The 17,776-nt window shown below is 36.7% G+C and overlaps 1 protein-coding gene across 1 annotated transcript in view; it reads right to left on the reverse strand.

Moving 5' to 3' along the window:
• The window catches only part of WDR17 (WD repeat domain 17), a gene marked incomplete at both ends in the record, with an annotated part of 51,929 nt that overhangs the window by 24,646 nt on the left and 9,507 nt on the right, over positions 1–17,776 (reverse strand). Inside the window, 10 exons of the mRNA XM_082483114.1 lie at positions 662–826; positions 1,566–1,652; positions 2,565–2,647; positions 3,817–3,908; positions 7,350–7,518; positions 8,760–8,947; positions 9,303–9,425; positions 10,128–10,379; positions 14,763–14,993; positions 16,975–17,158. Of these exons, the coding sequence (XP_082339240.1) occupies positions 662–826; positions 1,566–1,652; positions 2,565–2,647; positions 3,817–3,908; positions 7,350–7,518; positions 8,760–8,947; positions 9,303–9,425; positions 10,128–10,379; positions 14,763–14,993; positions 16,975–17,158 (1,574 nt within the window). The remainder of the gene's footprint in view (positions 1–661; positions 827–1,565; positions 1,653–2,564; positions 2,648–3,816; positions 3,909–7,349; positions 7,519–8,759; positions 8,948–9,302; positions 9,426–10,127; positions 10,380–14,762; positions 14,994–16,974; positions 17,159–17,776) is intronic.

A 17,776-nucleotide genomic window follows, 5' to 3' on the forward strand; every position in this document is an offset into this window, starting at 1 on the left:
GTTGTCAAGTTGGTTTCTTTCATGAATCATTACAATATGAATTAACAGCTTTTGCCATAAGCATAGACATCTAACGAATGATACTGGGGAAAGCAATAGAAGCCAATACTCCAAACTTACGATCCTGTACGGATGTGTTTTGCACACTCTGCAGGGAAGTGGCTTAGAATCATAGAAGAATTCTTCCTCCTGCTTACCATAGACTGATGCGCTCTCCCTCAAAAAATGTCAAAACCAAGAAAACAGAAGTACCTAGCACCCATTAAAAATCTCCACTGATTATACGTAAATGTACTTTTGAAAAACATTAAGTAAGAGCAGGTCTTGCACCCATATCTTTAGACATAATGTAAGCAGGTGGTATCCTCCTTGTATCATTCCTGGGTGTCACAGGTACCAGTCACTGACTACGCTTGGGAAAGCATTTGGAAAGTTGCTACAGCAGTTGTGACAATTTTAGATAATTTTATCCTGCCACCCAGGTACTATATTAAGCTAACAGCAAAGCTACAGCCTGAATCTGAACAAGGCATAATTCTTAGATTATTGTATTATTCACAGAGTTTTTGAAGGTGCCAGCACCAGCACAACTAAAGATCTTAAGTTTCTCTAATAGTCCTGCTTGAGGTTTTAAGTTTTCTAACAGTTCAGAATTACGCACCCGTCATCTGAGCCACTGCAGAGGATTCCTTCTCTCAGGGGAGACCACCGCACATGAAACACCTTTGCAGTATGCCCTGTAAAAACTTTCAGCGGCTGATCTGAGCTGGTTGCCAAGTAGTAAACACGAACATTTTTATCCTCACAACCAGTAGCTATCATATCTCTGCAAAATAAAAATAGTAAATTGGGATCATCAAAAGTACTCATCTTTTTTTAGTTTAAAAATAAGCATGATGTCTTTTGTAATTGACTGTAAAAATAGCTTATTTTTGCTTCTCCTTTGTCTCTTCATGATGCAATTATTGATAACCATATTAAATATACTAAATCAGAACACTCCCCCCCCCATAAAGATCTATTAGTTGTAACAGGGAATAGTATTTGCACTACAGTCTGATCAAGCACCCAACACAACAATTATTAGATTGAATTACCGTATAATTGTTTTTTGACAACAAGTTCTCATGTTGTTATTAGGAATTATCTGAAAAATTAACACATATCATACTGTATTTAGTTGCCTGCTATATTGTTAGCTTACCAGTCATCAAAAGGCAGCCAGTCTAACCCCCCCTTTACTGGTATTGAATATCTGTTTGGTTTTTTCTCCTCCCATTATATACTCAGCCAGAGAATTATTCTTTTTTCCTCCCATCCATATGAAAAGATCCTCTTTTGAAAGTGAAGTAGTCCTTGTCCTGCTCAACACATTAATATGCTGGGCAATGAAATACACTACTGGGAATACACAGCTGCCACAGACATATCCTACTGTGGAACAGAAACAATTTCAGAGCTCTAGTATCACAGTAACTATCACGTTCTAAATACCTTTGTGTCATTTTATTGGTAATCAATTTAAATAGTAAATATTATTGATTTTTTGGGTTAATTTTACTTACTTGTTGTTTTGACTCCAATCGCAGCCAAACACAGCAGCTGGATGTTTGTACTTGTGGAGAACCTTGCCGTCGATGGTTCGAATAATACTGAAACCAATGACAATGTAACATTATGAGGAAAAAAGGATTCTGAGTAGGCTACCCACAAGTCAAGTTTGATTCTGTGCAAATAAATCAGATAGTGAAAAATGTATACAGAAAGAATATGAGAAAACTTTATTCCTACAGCCCTTCAACTACAAGGCTAACTATGTATTTCCCAAAAAAACATTTAACTGGGCTTCAGAGCCCACGTTCCTTCAGAGGAGCTGTAAAGATGGCCACCGTGGTACCTTCCTCCCCGAAAGGATCCTCACAGCCTAAAATCTAAGTTGCTATGGCTTTAAGGTATAAATAGATCTTTAGGGAACTAACAAAAAAAAAAAAAGTTGATTGTTTTCTAAAATTCACGCTTTTGTTATGTTTGAGCTGAAATAACATGGGTTGCAAAGGAAAAGAATGAACAAGGATTTAAAAAAGGTACTGAAACACAATACGTGCAACAATGTTTTCAATGGACATTTGCAAGTTTTTACAAATAAACTACTATGCCCCTGTAACAGTACAATTGCCATGACTTTGTTCTAAAATAGTGATTCCTAGTCCTTGCAACAACAAACTTCAAAAAAATTTAAGAAATGAAGACTAGAAAAGTGGGATAGCTTTTGAGAAGTGTTTTCCATATCTACTGATAAGAAACCCAGAAAAATATTCTTGGCTAAAGAAAAATCAATATTCTTTGTCACTATCAGAGTTTCTTAGACACTAGTCCCTTTTGTAAACATTTCCTTTACTTTTTTCTTAAAATCATGAAAAATACATGCAACAAGTACAGGAGACTAATATAATCCAAGTTTTGGCCAGTAAGGACAGTTCTAAACTTAATCACTGATAGTAGTGTCAAGGTTTACTGACTTGAGAAGTGCATTAGAAATTTTTTTTTCTTCCAATAACACTCACCAAAATCCATCACTGCTGCAGGTTGCTATTCTTTTGGAATCTTTATGACTCCAGGCAATGCAGAAGATTCCATTCTTTCCATGCTTCAAAAAATGCAAAATACCTATCAATAAGAAATAATTCACCCCTTTTTTCTCTCATCTATTGACTCCTCTTTTTTATTTTATTCTCCTACGGGCTTCAGCCCTTTTCTCCCAGTAAAGTACACAGTACAAAAACACATTATAATGAGTCCCCAGTACAGTTGGGATATTTGATAATCCAAGCCCAAAAAATTGCGACTGAGAAGAGGGACAGTAAAACCACCATAACCTCCAGGATCCAAGAGACAAAACGGGTTAAGTTGAAGAATGAGCAACCCATAGCTATATGGACCTGAAGCTTGAGTAGAGGTTAGCTACTTGTCGGAATAATGAAGTGAGTGGGCATGAATAATTGCGCTAAGTGACAACTTCAGTGGGACGTGTATCAGGATGAGTGTTTGAGAAAAGACGTTTAGTAGCATAAGTGCAAAATCTTCTGAGTGTTAGACCTCAGGAACTCCCAAATGTATGTGTGTATATTTGTTTTCTGCCCACCCCCCTACCTCCATCTTCTTAAAGAGCATCCTTTGTCCTCTAATGCAGATTCTACAATTAATTTTGTCTGTATAATCTGAAGACTACAGCTATATACTAAGAATACAGAAAATAGCACAAAATACTACAAGACAGTATTAAATAGCTCCTTCTGCCACTAACATTTATGCTCCTGCTGCAGGGCTTGCAAATGCCTGCAGAGATTTCCAGTAATACGAGGCAAGGTTCTAAAGAAGGCATACTGTTTGGTGGGCTCCAAAATGGAGCTTTATTGCTCTAGACTTCAGGGACTGAAATTTTTTTCTGGGCCTTACGTTTGAAAATACAGAACATGATTTTACATTTTGATACCCAGTTTAAAGTCTATATGTCCCTATACATGTACACGCTTAAGAAAGAATCAGCTATGCTTTTACTGTGTATCGCTACAGGACCAGTTTTAAGATACTGGAGACCACCTGGTGCTTCATCATTCTCATATCACAAACCCAGTCTGAGGAAGTAGAAATACTTCTGCCCCAGAGATAAACTGGCACCTACTTAATTCTTTCTATAGATTTTTACATTATAGCACCTTTTAAAAACTTATGAACTTAGACCCATCTTTCTTTATTGACACTAGAGGGAATGACTAACTTTTCATATAGACAAAAACCAATATAATCTCATCTTACCTCACTGAATCTGGTTATCATTTTGCCTTTTGGGACATCCCAGATGAAGCCACCATTTCTGGATGTCGCGCCTGCTATGCAGTTCAGATCTCCTTTAGAGAAAGATATGTGTAAGATCTCACAATAAATATAAGATCACAACATTGTTTCACTAATATGTTTCTACTTTAAATTCAAGAAATGTAATATAAACAGAAGACATCAATGGCACAGAAACAAGAGTTTTTCATAGTTTAAGGCCAGCATTTGATGCTAAGTCACAAATATGAATTTCAACAAAAGCCTGACCTGCTTTTCTACGCTCCTATTTTGAGGAAAGGGCAAAATAAAAGTTGTATTGTCACAAAAAGTACTCTCTCTGCTTCCTGAAAGTCTTCCTGAAGTTAAGGTGACAAGAAAATAACGTTCATGATGCATATGACTCAAATTGAACAAGAGATACAAACTCAATGTTTCAAGCTTAAAGTTGTAGCAAATAGAGCATTTTCTTTTAAAGTTCCCTACGTACTAAGGCAAATCGGGAAGAATGCGACAGAACATGTACCAGTACTTTGTTTTCTTAATCTTGCACCACTGCAGCACCTAAACCCATCAAGAACGTACTTAAATCTGTAACCAAACTCTACATGGTGGAAAATCTGAATATAGGACTCCATAGTGAGAACCTGAAAACCGAATTCAGGCCTGATCCAAAAGGCACCAAATTCTCCTCACCAGAGTGAGCCTCTGTCCCCGTATAGCTATACTTTTCCTAAATACCCATATGGCATACTTATATGTAAGTTTTGACTGTTACTTTATACCACATTTCAGAGGTGGAAAACGCAATCTATGCAGGAAGAGTCTAGAAAGGTACATGTATAAGATGGATTCAGGTAAGAAAATGACAGGGGAAAAAAAAAAAAAAAAGAAAACTACTATGTTCAAAGGTCTTTTGAGACCAAATACAAATGGTGGGGTGCATCAGATTATATATTAGGAATGAAGATAAATTGTAGTATAAGGTGGAGAGGAACTTGCTGGGAGTAAGGGATGTGAAAGAAGCAGGAAAAGTTCTGTCTGGGATGGACAGGAACTTTTGGACAGGATGGTAAGGAATTGAAGTTGAAGCACATGCTTCCAATTAGCTTAAATTTACTTAAAAAGAAATAACTATCAGAATACAAGACTTGCAAAGCAACCCCAAGTGAATAAACTGTTCTCTCAATGTGAGATACTACTACAAAATGAATTTAAATTTCCAAACAAAAAAACACAAAAGAAAACATCGTATTTCATATTGTCAGAATTTCCAGAGAGCAAGACAAATCATCTGTGAAGAGGAAAAAGGTGCAAGAGATGCTCTGAAATGAAAAAAGTGCATATTCATTTCACATATGCAAACTACATTAAACTTCTCATCACCAGACTTTTTCTCCTTCCTGTCAGCTATTATTTCTTAGAGAAAGGCAACGAGCTGAATTATTTAGACTTGTTTAAAATTGCATCTGCCTGGAGAACAGGAGAGGTGCCTGAGGACTGGAGGAAGGCTGACATCATTCCGATCTTCAAAAAAGGCAAGAAAGAGGACCCAGGGAACTACAGACCAGTTAGTCTCACCTCTGTCCCTGGGAAGGTAATAGAGCGACTCATTCTGGATGTCATCTCCAAACACGTTGAGGAACAGGAAGTTATTGGAAGTGGTCAACATGGATTTACCAAGGGTAAATCATGCTTGACCAATCTGATAGCTTTCCATGATGTTATAACTGGTTGGCTGGATGAGGGGAGAGTCGTAGATGTCATCTACCTTGACTTTAGCAAGGCTTTTCACACTGTCTCCCACAACATTCTCATTAGGAAGCTGAGGAAGTATGGACTAGATGAGGCGACAGCGAGGTGGATTGAGAGTTGGCTGCGGGACAGAACTCAGAGGGTTGTGATCAGCGGCACAGAGTCTAGTTGGAGGCCTGTAACCAGTGGTGTCCCCCAGGGGTCAATACTTGATCCAATTATGTTTAATATATTCATTAATGACCTGGATGAGGGGACAGAGTGTATCCTCAGCAAGTTCACTGATGATACCAAACTGGGTGGGGTGGCTGACACCCCAGAGGGCCGTGCTGCCATCCAGCGTGACCTGGACAGGCTCGAGAGCTGGGCAGAGAAGAACCTAATGAGGTTCAACAAAAGCAAGTGCAAGGTCCTGCACCTGGGGAGGAAGAATGCAAAGCACCAGTATAGGTTAGGGGCTGACCTGCTGGGAAGTAGCTCTGAAAAGGATCTGGGGGGTTGTGGTAGACAGTAAATTATCCATGGCCCAGCAATGTGCCCTTGTTGCCAAAAAGGCCAATGGAATCCTGGGCTGCATAGGGAAGAGTGTGGCCAGTAGGTCGAGGGAGGTCATTCTCCCCCTCTACTCTGCACTGGTGAGGCCACAACTGGAATACTGTGTCCAGTTCTGGGCTCCCCAGTTCAAGAGGGACAGGGAACTGCTGGAGCGAGTCCAGGGAAGGGCAACTAAGATGATGAAGGGCTTGGAGCATCTCCCTTACGAGGAAAGGCTGAGAGCGCTGGGACTCTTTAGCCTGGAGAAGAGAGGGCTGAGGGGAGACCTTATTATGGCGTACAAGTATCTAAAGGGTGGGCTGAAGGAGGATGGAGCCAGGCTCTTTTCAATGGTTCCCAGGGACAGGACGAGGGGCAATGGGCACAAGTTAGAACATAGGAAGTTCCGTTCAAATACACGGAAACACTTCTTGACGGTTCGGGTGACAGAGCACTGGCACAGGCTGCCCAGGGAGGTGGTGGAGTCCCCTTCTCTGGAGATTTTCAAGACCCACCTGGATGCAGTCCTGAGGAACGTGCTCTGGGCAGTCCTGCTTTGGCAGGGGAGTTGGACTAGATGATCTCTAGAGGTCCCTTCCAACTCTGAAAACTCCGTGATTCCAAAGAATTAAAACACAACAAGAAAGCCTACTCTATCATCAACCACTGACCTCAGTAACTATCAGAAATCTACTCCGAGGTTTACCTAAGGGAGTCGCAGAACAGTTTTAAGAAGAAAATTTCCCCCTATCTTCAGTGACTTCTCTAAGAAAAAGTAGATGCTTAGCAGAAAAAGTATTCCCTATTCTAATAAAGTAAAAGCAGAGCTCTTCGGTGATTAGAATCCTACACAAAGGAGGAAGACAACTCAATGTGTATGTCCCACTTCAGCACACAATGGAGTCTGAATTCCTTTAATCAGCTGCTTCCCATGCAAAGAAAGCCTCTTCATTGTCTGCATAACATAACACTGGAAAGGCTCCGGAGATTTTCCTCCCTCCATCCTGACCCCGTATGAAATACCAAGATCATTCTGCATAAGGGTAAGCCTCAACAATGTCTGAAGCACCGAATTCTACAGGTACCAGGTTTCACAGATAACACTTCTGTTATGTTTAAACCTTATAAGATACACTTCTATCTACAACTAATACTTTTGTAACACAAATTGCTGCTAGTCAGTGTTAATTCAAAGAACATTCAGACCCAAACAAAAATATTCTTACCTGGAGCCCAAGAAAGGGAATAAATAACCCCCTCATTACCAGGTGATGTGTAAACCGCTGTTAAAGTATTTATGTCCCAAACTTTTATTGTGCCATCAAATGAAGCTGTAGCAAGAAGATCAGGGTTATCAGGTTTGAATTTGCAATCAAAGATGGTCTCAACATGTCCCTTAAATGAAACAAATATTTAATCCATTTTTATTACGTTTGCTTTTTTTCAGAAGTTCCACTCTAGATCAAACTCTAAAATATATTGTGTTATAACCTGTCAGATCAATTATGAGTTCCAAAAACCCTGGCTCATCAGTCAAAATTAGAAGGCATAAAATAGTTTGGACTATTAACACTCCTCCCTTTCATAGATCATTAATAAAAGACAGAAAAATTTCTGCTCTGAAACAACAGGGTGATGCAAAGCCAAGGACTTGTTAGCATTTGCCATTGGAACCGAGTTGCTAAAAAACCAGAATTTAAAAAGTTAAGCTAAAAAAAAAAATAACCAGGAACAAAAAGAATTTTTTAAAACAGAAATAATTTTGCCCTTTAGGTAAAAAGTATCTGACTGAAAAAATAAAGCTTTGTATGTTGAACATGTTCTACAAGTTTTCTCAGATTCCATTGAATTTTCTGTATTCTAATTACACTTTAAACATTAGAAATTTCATGTCAATTGATTGTTTTCTAAGACACACATTTGTAGTATTTAACTTGACACCTACATGAGAAACAGATAATATGTAAAAAAAATTTTTAAGCCTCAGTTGCTTTATAGGACCAAAACCATTAAAAATGGAAAACAAACACTGCACAGCAGCCTCTATTCAATCACGCATGGGAGTACAGCTGGCAATTATTCAATTTCTTCCAATGAAACGGGAATGGGGAAAGAGGAAAAGAGAAAAATCCTCAAGAATAACCAAAAGCCCAGTGAAGAAGAGGCTCACCTAGTATGTGATAAACCCAGTTTTGAATTTCTGCTGCAAAGCAGGTTTAATAATTTGGTCTTTGTTATTTTAAACTGAGTGACATCACCATCCAGGCTGCATGTATTTTCTCTCGGAGTTGACCAGAACTTATAATCTGGATTACAGAAAACCCTTCAGATAATACTTCTGAGAAGGCCATCAAAATAAAATTTCAGTTTAAAAAAAAAACAAACCCAAATCTTTATTTTGCATCTTTATTTCTGGGTGAAAACTGCCAGAATACTTCCAACAGGATTCAGTCTTTTGCAATAAGGAATTACTTTCGACTTCAGAACCATCATTTTGTTTCATAGAAATTTAGACTCTTTTTAATGATAGAAACTGTTTTACAGTGCTGTAAAGACTTCATTCTCCTTTTTTTGCTCTTAGAAGAAAGTGTATAAGCCATATAAACTCTCATTTCAAAGACAGAGGTGAAACGTACCAAATCTCTAAGGAAATCCCACTTTTTGGCTCCCATGTCGTAAAGCCCCACTCCACCATCCATGAAGCAACAGACAGCATGACCAGGAGGAAGAGAAAATGCTTGGTTTTGGCTTAAAGTTGGAGGAGGAACAGCCTCACTCGTTGAGGATGTATGGTGATTTTTAGTAGGATACTGTGATGAACAGGCTTAAGAAAATAAAGGAAGAGATATAACCAGATATGATTATTTTTTAATATTTTTTTCATTCAGTAATAAGTAACAAATATAAAGAGTAAAATACTTTGTATTCCTATGAGATTAAAACCAAACGAAATGGAGGATTCCTGTATGAAGCCTGGCCTACTAAATACAGACCTTATAAAGCGCTTGATGCTTTACACATTTGTCTAGTCCACTGGCACCAGAGGGTACGTTGTTTAATTAAGAACTACAGAGCCAACACAAGCTTACAGAAATCGACTCAGATATAACAAGAATCACAAAGACGACTTTTCTTGACTTGCAGCCATTGCAAGGAGTAACAATAAAAGTTACACTTACACTTTTTCTTTGGAGGAGAACTTAGCACATGCAAACCGTGGAAACCTGTTTTCTTCAATTTAAAATTGTCTATAGGCGTTGTACGTGAAACATTCCAAATACGTAACACACCAACCTGAGAATCTGAGGTTTAAAGAAACATACAGAAACATTTATATTTTTGATTTTTCTCTTTTTACTCTACACAGAGGTATGCAGCTTAAGGACTGATTAAAGCAAAAATACAACAAAGAATTAAACTTAGAAACCTAAGAAGAATTTTATAAGCAGGCACTGTCATCTCCATGGTGGTATCACTGTTAACAACAATAATTATTAGTATTAGTTATTTAAATTTCAGTAGATAAAACTCTGAGGAACCTCCCTCATTATAAAATATTCTCAGTGTCTCCTTATTCGTTAGTTAATCTGAGCACTAACATCTATGGTGTAGAAAAGGCAGAAAATAGAGAAAGAAAAAAAAATAGAGAAAGAAAAGCTGGGGAGCAAGAACTGACATCCACTACTAGGACAGCGCATTTTATTCCTATTCCCAAAGTAACTCTCATATTTGTTGCTAATTTGTGCATGAGGAAAATATTTAGTATTAAAAAAATAGTTTCAAGTCACTCGTTCATGTACCTAACAAATACAAAATAAGTAAAAAACACTCAGTAGTTTTCCGTTCTTTTTTACAGTTTAATGTATTTTTTTTTTATACGATGCATGTATGCTTTTATTTGTAGAAATGTTAAGAAACAAAGACCAAACTTGAACTATCAATTTGGAAGACTCGGTCCTATATTTATGACCTTTATATAAATCAAGAAAAAAAAAAAGGCTTACCTCCAGTTACAAACATTCCAGGTGCACTGGAAACCCAGGCTAAACACTGAACAGACGCTGCTGCACTGGGAAAATTGAAAGTTGTGATACAGGACAGAGATTCAGAATCGACTAGTCGAATCCCGTTATGTAAATTCGCAACAAGAAGGTAGTCAGTTGACAAAGGGTCCCACTCCAGCGCTGTTACTGGATCCTCTTCATCTGTTCCTTCTAGAGACTCCGGTCGTAAGACATGTTTCTGATTTTTAGAACCTTCAGGAGCACAAGAAAACAGATTATGTCAAAATTAAATCAAGTCTACCCTTTCAATAGTCACAAGGTTTGCAACCAGCACTTTTGTCTCTCCCTGGAATTTTTAGCAATATTTGACTTAAAGTAGTTCTGGCTCACAGATCCAACTTTCTTTTTAATACAGCAAAAACCAGAGACAGCTGTCAGGTTTATTAACATAATCTTATACTAAAGAAAAGTATGTTACATCATATACATTGCCCTAACGATTTCCATGATTAAAGGGCTGCAGCACAGCCAAAAATACAAGTTATTTGAGTATACATAAATCTGCATACCACAGCAAATACCAGCAAAACAAGAGCAGTATGAACTAGAAAAAAAACTGTAGCAGTCAAAAAGGTGTTTATGAACAACTGCCTTTAGATTTTTTTTCTTCCTCAAAACTGTGTGCACAATTATGAAGCGGTCATAGATTTTGAAGTCAGAACAGGTCATTAAATACCTAATTTGACACCTGCAAAACAGAAGACATATTTCCCTTGATGATCGATATCATCAAGAACCACAATTTTTAACATCACGTTTATTTCCCACGTTTTGTTTCTACAGAGAGCGGCCTCTTAGTTTTATAAGATAGTGTACAGTCCAAACAAATTAACATCTTAGATCTGTATTTTTTAAGTTGTGATCTTGTATTAAAAAAAAAACAAACTAATATTGTACCCCTCTTCTAGAACTAATGAATTGACATTTTCCATTATTCAGCTTTTAATCTAATTTCCAATTTTGATAATGAAGAATACAGTTAGTTTGTCATAAATGCCAAGACCTACCTATATTCCTTAATGATTGATGTAGAACAAAGCCTATTCCAAAACATATTAAAAAAAATGCTGGAAAGTTTTTTGGTCACTGGGGAACACCCTGAATATTAAAATAACTCTCACTATGATTTTCTAGGGAAACTGCTATTAGTGCACATTATATCTAGGCTACCTTTATAAATCAGTTACCAGAAATGGGGAAAATAATTTAAGACTGCACAACAATTAGTAGCATAAACTGATTTCTCCATTCCATTTATGTTTGTCTATAAGACAGCTGCAAAGGTGCAGTTGTCTCTTTTGAAGCATCAGGAAAAACAACAGGAATAACATCAGAAATACCACCAGGGAAATGCTTTAAATTTGCCAAAAATTTGGGGATTCCCACCTTCTTTAACGATGTCGCCCACTTACATTTCGGTTCAGATTTTTTATTGAATGAAAATCACCATTCAAATGAAACCCAAGAACTGACAACCAAGCAAAATTGTCGTTTTCCCGTTAGCTTTGGAAGAACCAAAGGCAAAAACTCCTCGAGCGATGAAAGCCGGTCATGGCCAAACACTCCAGCCCCGAGAGAGGACGATCGGCTGGTGGGGTAGTATGGATATCTAGGGGCCACTCACTTCCACCTGGGCTTCACAAAAGAGGCTGGCAGCAAAGCTGACGGAAAGCCTAACTGTTAATTTTTTATTTTCCCTTAAAAGAAGCCATCAGCCCTGTGAATCATGCAGCTGAGTCACAGGTCATTTAAGCAAGCTCCGCTTATTCTGAGAACAAATGAAAGGTAAACCAGTACGGAACACGTGGCTCTACGTGACCGCGCTGGATTTCTTTAAAAATAGGGTACCAATCTTAAATCCTCGCATGTTTTTTTCTTCACACTAAACGTTCTGCTACAATAATGGATAGTCTGGAGTTAATTAAAAGAAAGTACAGCCACAAGAGAAAAACCTGAATAGGTAACAACGATGGAAAAAAACCCAAACAGTTCTGTCATCTACTAATTATGTAGCAGTGAGTCACAGCTAAATGGAAAGCTGAGAGCCTTCCAAAATAGAGTCAGTCACCCCGAACTTTCAAGCAATTAACAGGAACCTGTTCAGGTTCGGGTTCCCTCAAGACAGTGTTTTGTACGATAATATTTTCCTCATGCTACAAAAGGACTGAAACCTTTAAAAGTAAGGAATAGGATTTTTTTTTAATTGATTTTACTTGGTGACAAACTCAATTCTGTCCAGTAATGGTGGACTTTGACATGAGGTAGGTGAGGGCTGAACTTTGAGATCAAAGCAAAAAATTAGCTTTCTACTCTTTAATGAAAAGTACCAATTCTTTGTGTCCCTTTCCCCGTCCCTTGTATTTTTATTGTTTCATAGAGGCCCTATAGTCATCCCACCGATACGGTTTTCTTCTAAGTATTGTTACCTTTTAAAGCTATCTACAAGAGTCAGCTGAATTTCAACTATAAATTGCAAACTAGAAACCCGCAGTTGACAAAATAGGCAACTTGGATAAGCCTACATTTTCAATTATATCTGAATGATACGACACATATTAAAATAATTTATGAAAGCGTAACCCCATTAATGGTACTTTGATTATAGTGACACAACCTATTTGTCAGTATTACCTAATTTTGAAACATATTTCAATGAAATTATCTGGTCACCAAAATTTTCATGCTCTATTCTTAAATACATCTAGGTCTTTATGTACACAAATTTTTCACCTTTTTCTAATAGTGTAAAGAAAGCAAGTTAAAAGAAAACTAATACTGGTCTGTGTTCTTCCGAAGTCATTATGATATTTAAATTTCATATTGCACGCAAGTCGGGGCTTAGAATGACAGCTATATGGTACTTCAATTAGTGGTTGTTCTTGAATGCATCTGAATTTGCTGTACTAATTTACCCCATAGTAAAATTTGCTGCTTAGTTCTGACAATTAATTTGTAAGTAGACCTCTGCAGATCAGTGATGTTTTTGTTACATAAAATCAAATAAAAATCCTGTTTGACTAAAAAGCTTTTTACACCCGTTTCATTAAAAGAAGTGAAAAACACTTAACATGATCCAACAGGAAGCCTACTGTGTGAAATTCTAAACAGTTTAAAAACAAAAACCTAGAAAGTTCAGTTTTAAAAGCCAAAGTGCAACATTTTCTCTTTAGTTTTAAAGAATTTATTAAGTAGAAGTAAACTGCGCTACTTAAATCCAGGGCTTTCAGTAAAAGAGTTCTGACAAAAAATTTCCCCCAACTGTGTATAAACTTTCAACTCCTTATTTCTCTTTTTCAAACCAAATAGATTATACAAATTAAGAACAGGAAACAAACTTTATGGTTTATTTTTATTTTAAAATGATCTTAACGGATAGGTTTAATTTACAATTTAAGGAAAGCTATCCTAAATACAGAGACAGGCAAAATTTCTGTGATAATCTAAACTCAATTTCAAGCTGGTGCAAATAGTTTTTTCCCCGGCGGTAATGGACAATTTTCAATAAACATATTTTTATAGCAACATACGTGTGGTACACACAAAACTGCCTCTGCGGCTACCTTTTTTAGCCAATATTATATTTGCATTTGCAGAATATAATTTTGATATTTTAAATCCTTTTCCTGTTATTTCTATTTTCATATTCAAGTCATTCTAGACAAACTTTATGAAAAGTCTCGGTTCGATGCATATTTAGAAGTTATCATGTTAAATAGATTTTCTTTTCCCAATGCCAATACTAATCCAGTCAGTGCTACTGAAGGAAGAGAATCTATTCTTTGTGACATCTTCACTGAAAATTTGGTAGACTGAACTGAAGGAGAATAAATTTTGCATAATACTATGTAAAATTATTTAAAGAACAATTTTTATCACAAAGTTGAAAAGCAGGAGGAAAAAAGTATTCAGAAAAAAAACCAACTGAAACAGTCCAGCTCATACAGATATCTATCTTTTTAGAAAACAGTGCTAAATTTTAGCTTCCGAGGAGCTTAACAAGGTACCTTCATTAGCAGAGCACTGGACTATTTATGAAGTATGCACAAATGTGCTCAGTGGATTTCTGACATAAAGATAAATATTTTATTATTGTCTGGTAGAACAGAATATTGAAATATGAAGCATGACATGAGATTCTACCTACAAAAATGCAGAGGACTCTAGAATCTGAAGCAGAAGACTCTAGAACAAATGCAAACAAAGTAAGAGACAAAGCAAGTCAGTCCATTCAGAAGAACAAACTTGCTGGGAAATATAGTTCAGTAGAAGATCATGGATGTTATTATTCCCTAAAAAAGCAGCTTATTGTAGTTGTTGAAAAATGCAATGTTTTCTTAGTCACAAAATGGAGAAGATACAAAGAAAATGCTCTTCACTCTTTATCTAAGGAAATATTTTTGTGATATGGAAGGAGTACGAATACTATGAACGAGGAACAAGTTTTATGTATGTGCACACATTATAAAACCTAAATGAAAAAAATTTGCAGAATTACACACTTATACAGAGACAAAAATAAGATATACAAATATATATATATATAAAAAATGAATATTTTACCGTATCAGTTTTTACCTGGCTGAAAAATAGATAGGCTTCCATCAGTATGTCCAAATACTACTTTTCCTTTTTTCTTTGGATGCCATCTAAACAGACTGATATCTGACAAGAAACTATGTGCTTCTCTGTGTACAGTTACCCCGCTGTCAGGTCCTGAGATAGTCCAAATGTACAAGGGACCTCTGTGGGACACAAATGCAACTGCATCACCTGCATTCCAGCACCAGCTAAGTGAGGCAGGAATTCCTGGAACATACAGGGAAACCTTGTAAGAACCAAGGATATGAAATTCAGGGTCTTACTGCTTGACTCAGTATCCACAATTGTCTTGAAAAGCTGTAGAAATAAATATTCTTCTACATAAAAATGATCAGATGAAATTTAGACAACTGTGTGAACATCTTACGGTGTGAAAGTAAACTGCATATATCCATAGGCATGACGTAGAATTATTTTAATACTACTTTGATGGGCTGTATTTTATGATACCTATACTCGATTTCATTAGTGCCAAAGACAATCACACATATGAAAGAGATAATCCTCATCCTATAAACAACACTTTCATTCTTTCACAATTCCATTCACCGTTACGCTTTACTGTAAGCTTTTTGCCACTAAGCTGGTAAAATATTGAAAACTTTAAAATGTCTATTTTTGAAAAACATGATGAAATTGAATTTAGAGATAAATATAACAGAGGCAGATATTTGTGACAAAATCAGAATGCTAGCTCTGTAATCAAAGGGAACTCCTGAGAGCTTCCTTCTGGATATATGACAGTTATAATTCAGGTGCCTAACACCTGAGTGTAACAATGCCAGTTTAAGGATTTTGACCTTAACATCTCCGACCATCATTATCCTCATAATTTAACAGTGCGTGTCTGAAGAAATAAGTAACAGCAAGACAAACTCCTGAAGCTGAAAATTCAAACCTGTTTGTTATTAGACACTTTAATATGGCAGTGTCAAATACAGTAACAGCCGCATTAATAGGAGATTCAAACATATTATTCTAAAAGTAAATCAGCTTGTAAAAAGTTTAAGATAATACTAACACTTCTTTCACACGTAGCCATTGGCTGAAGTAGTTTTTTAAACAAGGAATGTATTGAAAAATAAGTATCAGTTTTTATATTAATGCATAATCTGGTACAATATTCCTTTTAGAATAAATCAATATGGGTTTTTTTCTACTTATTCCTTTTGCGAGATATACAAGATGCTCAAGATTTTCAGAGGTATCCTAAGTGCTTTAGAAAGAACAGAATAGAGGGTCCTGAAATGTCTTAGAAGTTCCTGAGATACTGACTGTTCTTGGGTAGCACCTGTTTTCCAAGAATGCAAATGTCAAGAGCCTGACTGTAAGAACAGAAATACAGGTACTGGTTTTGACTGAAGGGAATGAATCCGAACTGAGCAGGGAACGGTGGAAAATACAGACTTTTAACCCCCTAAACTTCTACTACAACCTCCTAATCAGCAGTTTCAAGCCCTGAGAGAAGACACAGGTATGCAAGAATTAGGGTATTTAAACAAAAAACATTTTTCAGATTTGCTGATAATTTGTACTTGAATCTGTTGAAGGCTACATTTTATTGGGCACAAGTTAGAACACAGGAAGTTCCGTTCAAATACACGGAAACACTTCTTTACGGTGAGGGTGACAGAGCACGGGCACAGGCTGCCCAGGGAGGTGGTGGAGTCCCCTTCCCTGGAGATTTTCAAGACCCGCCTGGATGCAGTCCTGAGTAATGTGCTCTGGGCAATCCTGGTTTAGCAGGAGAGTTGGACTAGATGATCTCTAGAGGTCCCTTCCAACTCTGGTGATTCTGTGATTCTGTGATTTGCTTTCACTTCCACAAATTATCATGAAAACACACAAGATTTAAAATTTAATTATTTATGCTTTTATACAGCGATGGAAAAAAACTGTTTCTTGTTTTCCTGCTCAACAAGAAGTCAATGGCAAAGTAAATTCTTGAATTGGTCAAGTACTTTAGAAAAAAAGAATACCCTCTTTCCTTACCAATTGGAGCAATTTACTTAAACACACTATCATTATTTTCTAAAATGAACTGCAACAAATCTGACAAGAATATTGCGTTATGCAATTGTTAAACCTCTGGCCTACCAACTGCTTTGAGTTTACTCTATATCAAGTATTTCTGATAGCTGTGGATGAAAAGCTGTATGGATCAAATAGATCTCCATGTCTGAAATACCTTTTGTATTGTCCAGCTTGGCCACAACTTTCTGCTCGGTCACATTCCAAATAATCACCAAACTGTCTGCACTGGCACTTGCAAACACGTCGGGATTGTGGGGACACCAAGATATGGCTGTGATTGTCTTCTTATGCTCAGACATAATTGCCCGGAGCTTGAATTCATTGTATCGGTGATCCAGCTAAACAAAAAGTAGAAATCATTTTAGAAATACACATTACGTAAACTCACTGTAAGTACTGTTGGGTTAGAGAATAGTTCATACAACAGTATTAGACTCACAGATGAATTTATAGTGGATTTAACAAATGTCAGTACCTGACACCTCAATAAATTAAATGCGTATACATTTGACTTGGACAGAAAAGTTGGCAAATATTCAATTAGCCCAATCAGTACTAACATAGTCTATCCTCTTATCACTTATAAACTATTATATTCCATTAATAACTGCACTCAAACCCAATCCTAAAATGCTTTATTTATAGGCATGGTAACAATCATTTAGTAATCTGCAAGGGGTTAAATGGGATAGAATATGAAAATGAGTTTGAAATCCTTCTCATTTCTTAAATAATTTAGTACAATTAAAAAAAAAATTAATCAAATGCCCAAACCTGACGCAGTAAATTTTGTTTATTTTAATCCTACTGGTGGTATAACTCACGAAGTTAAAATAAGCGCATCCTTTATTTCCTGACATATTTCTCAGACTCAAAATTCTATGTCACGGCATTTGTATTTCTTTGTTAGGTGCTGATGTATAGGAACTGCGAACTTCAGAAGACCACGGTGCTGA

Source organism: Vanellus vanellus, assembly GCF_965231255.1.
Source record: "Vanellus vanellus genome assembly, chromosome: 4".
Lineage (NCBI taxonomy): Eukaryota > Metazoa > Chordata > Aves > Charadriiformes > Charadriidae > Vanellus > Vanellus vanellus.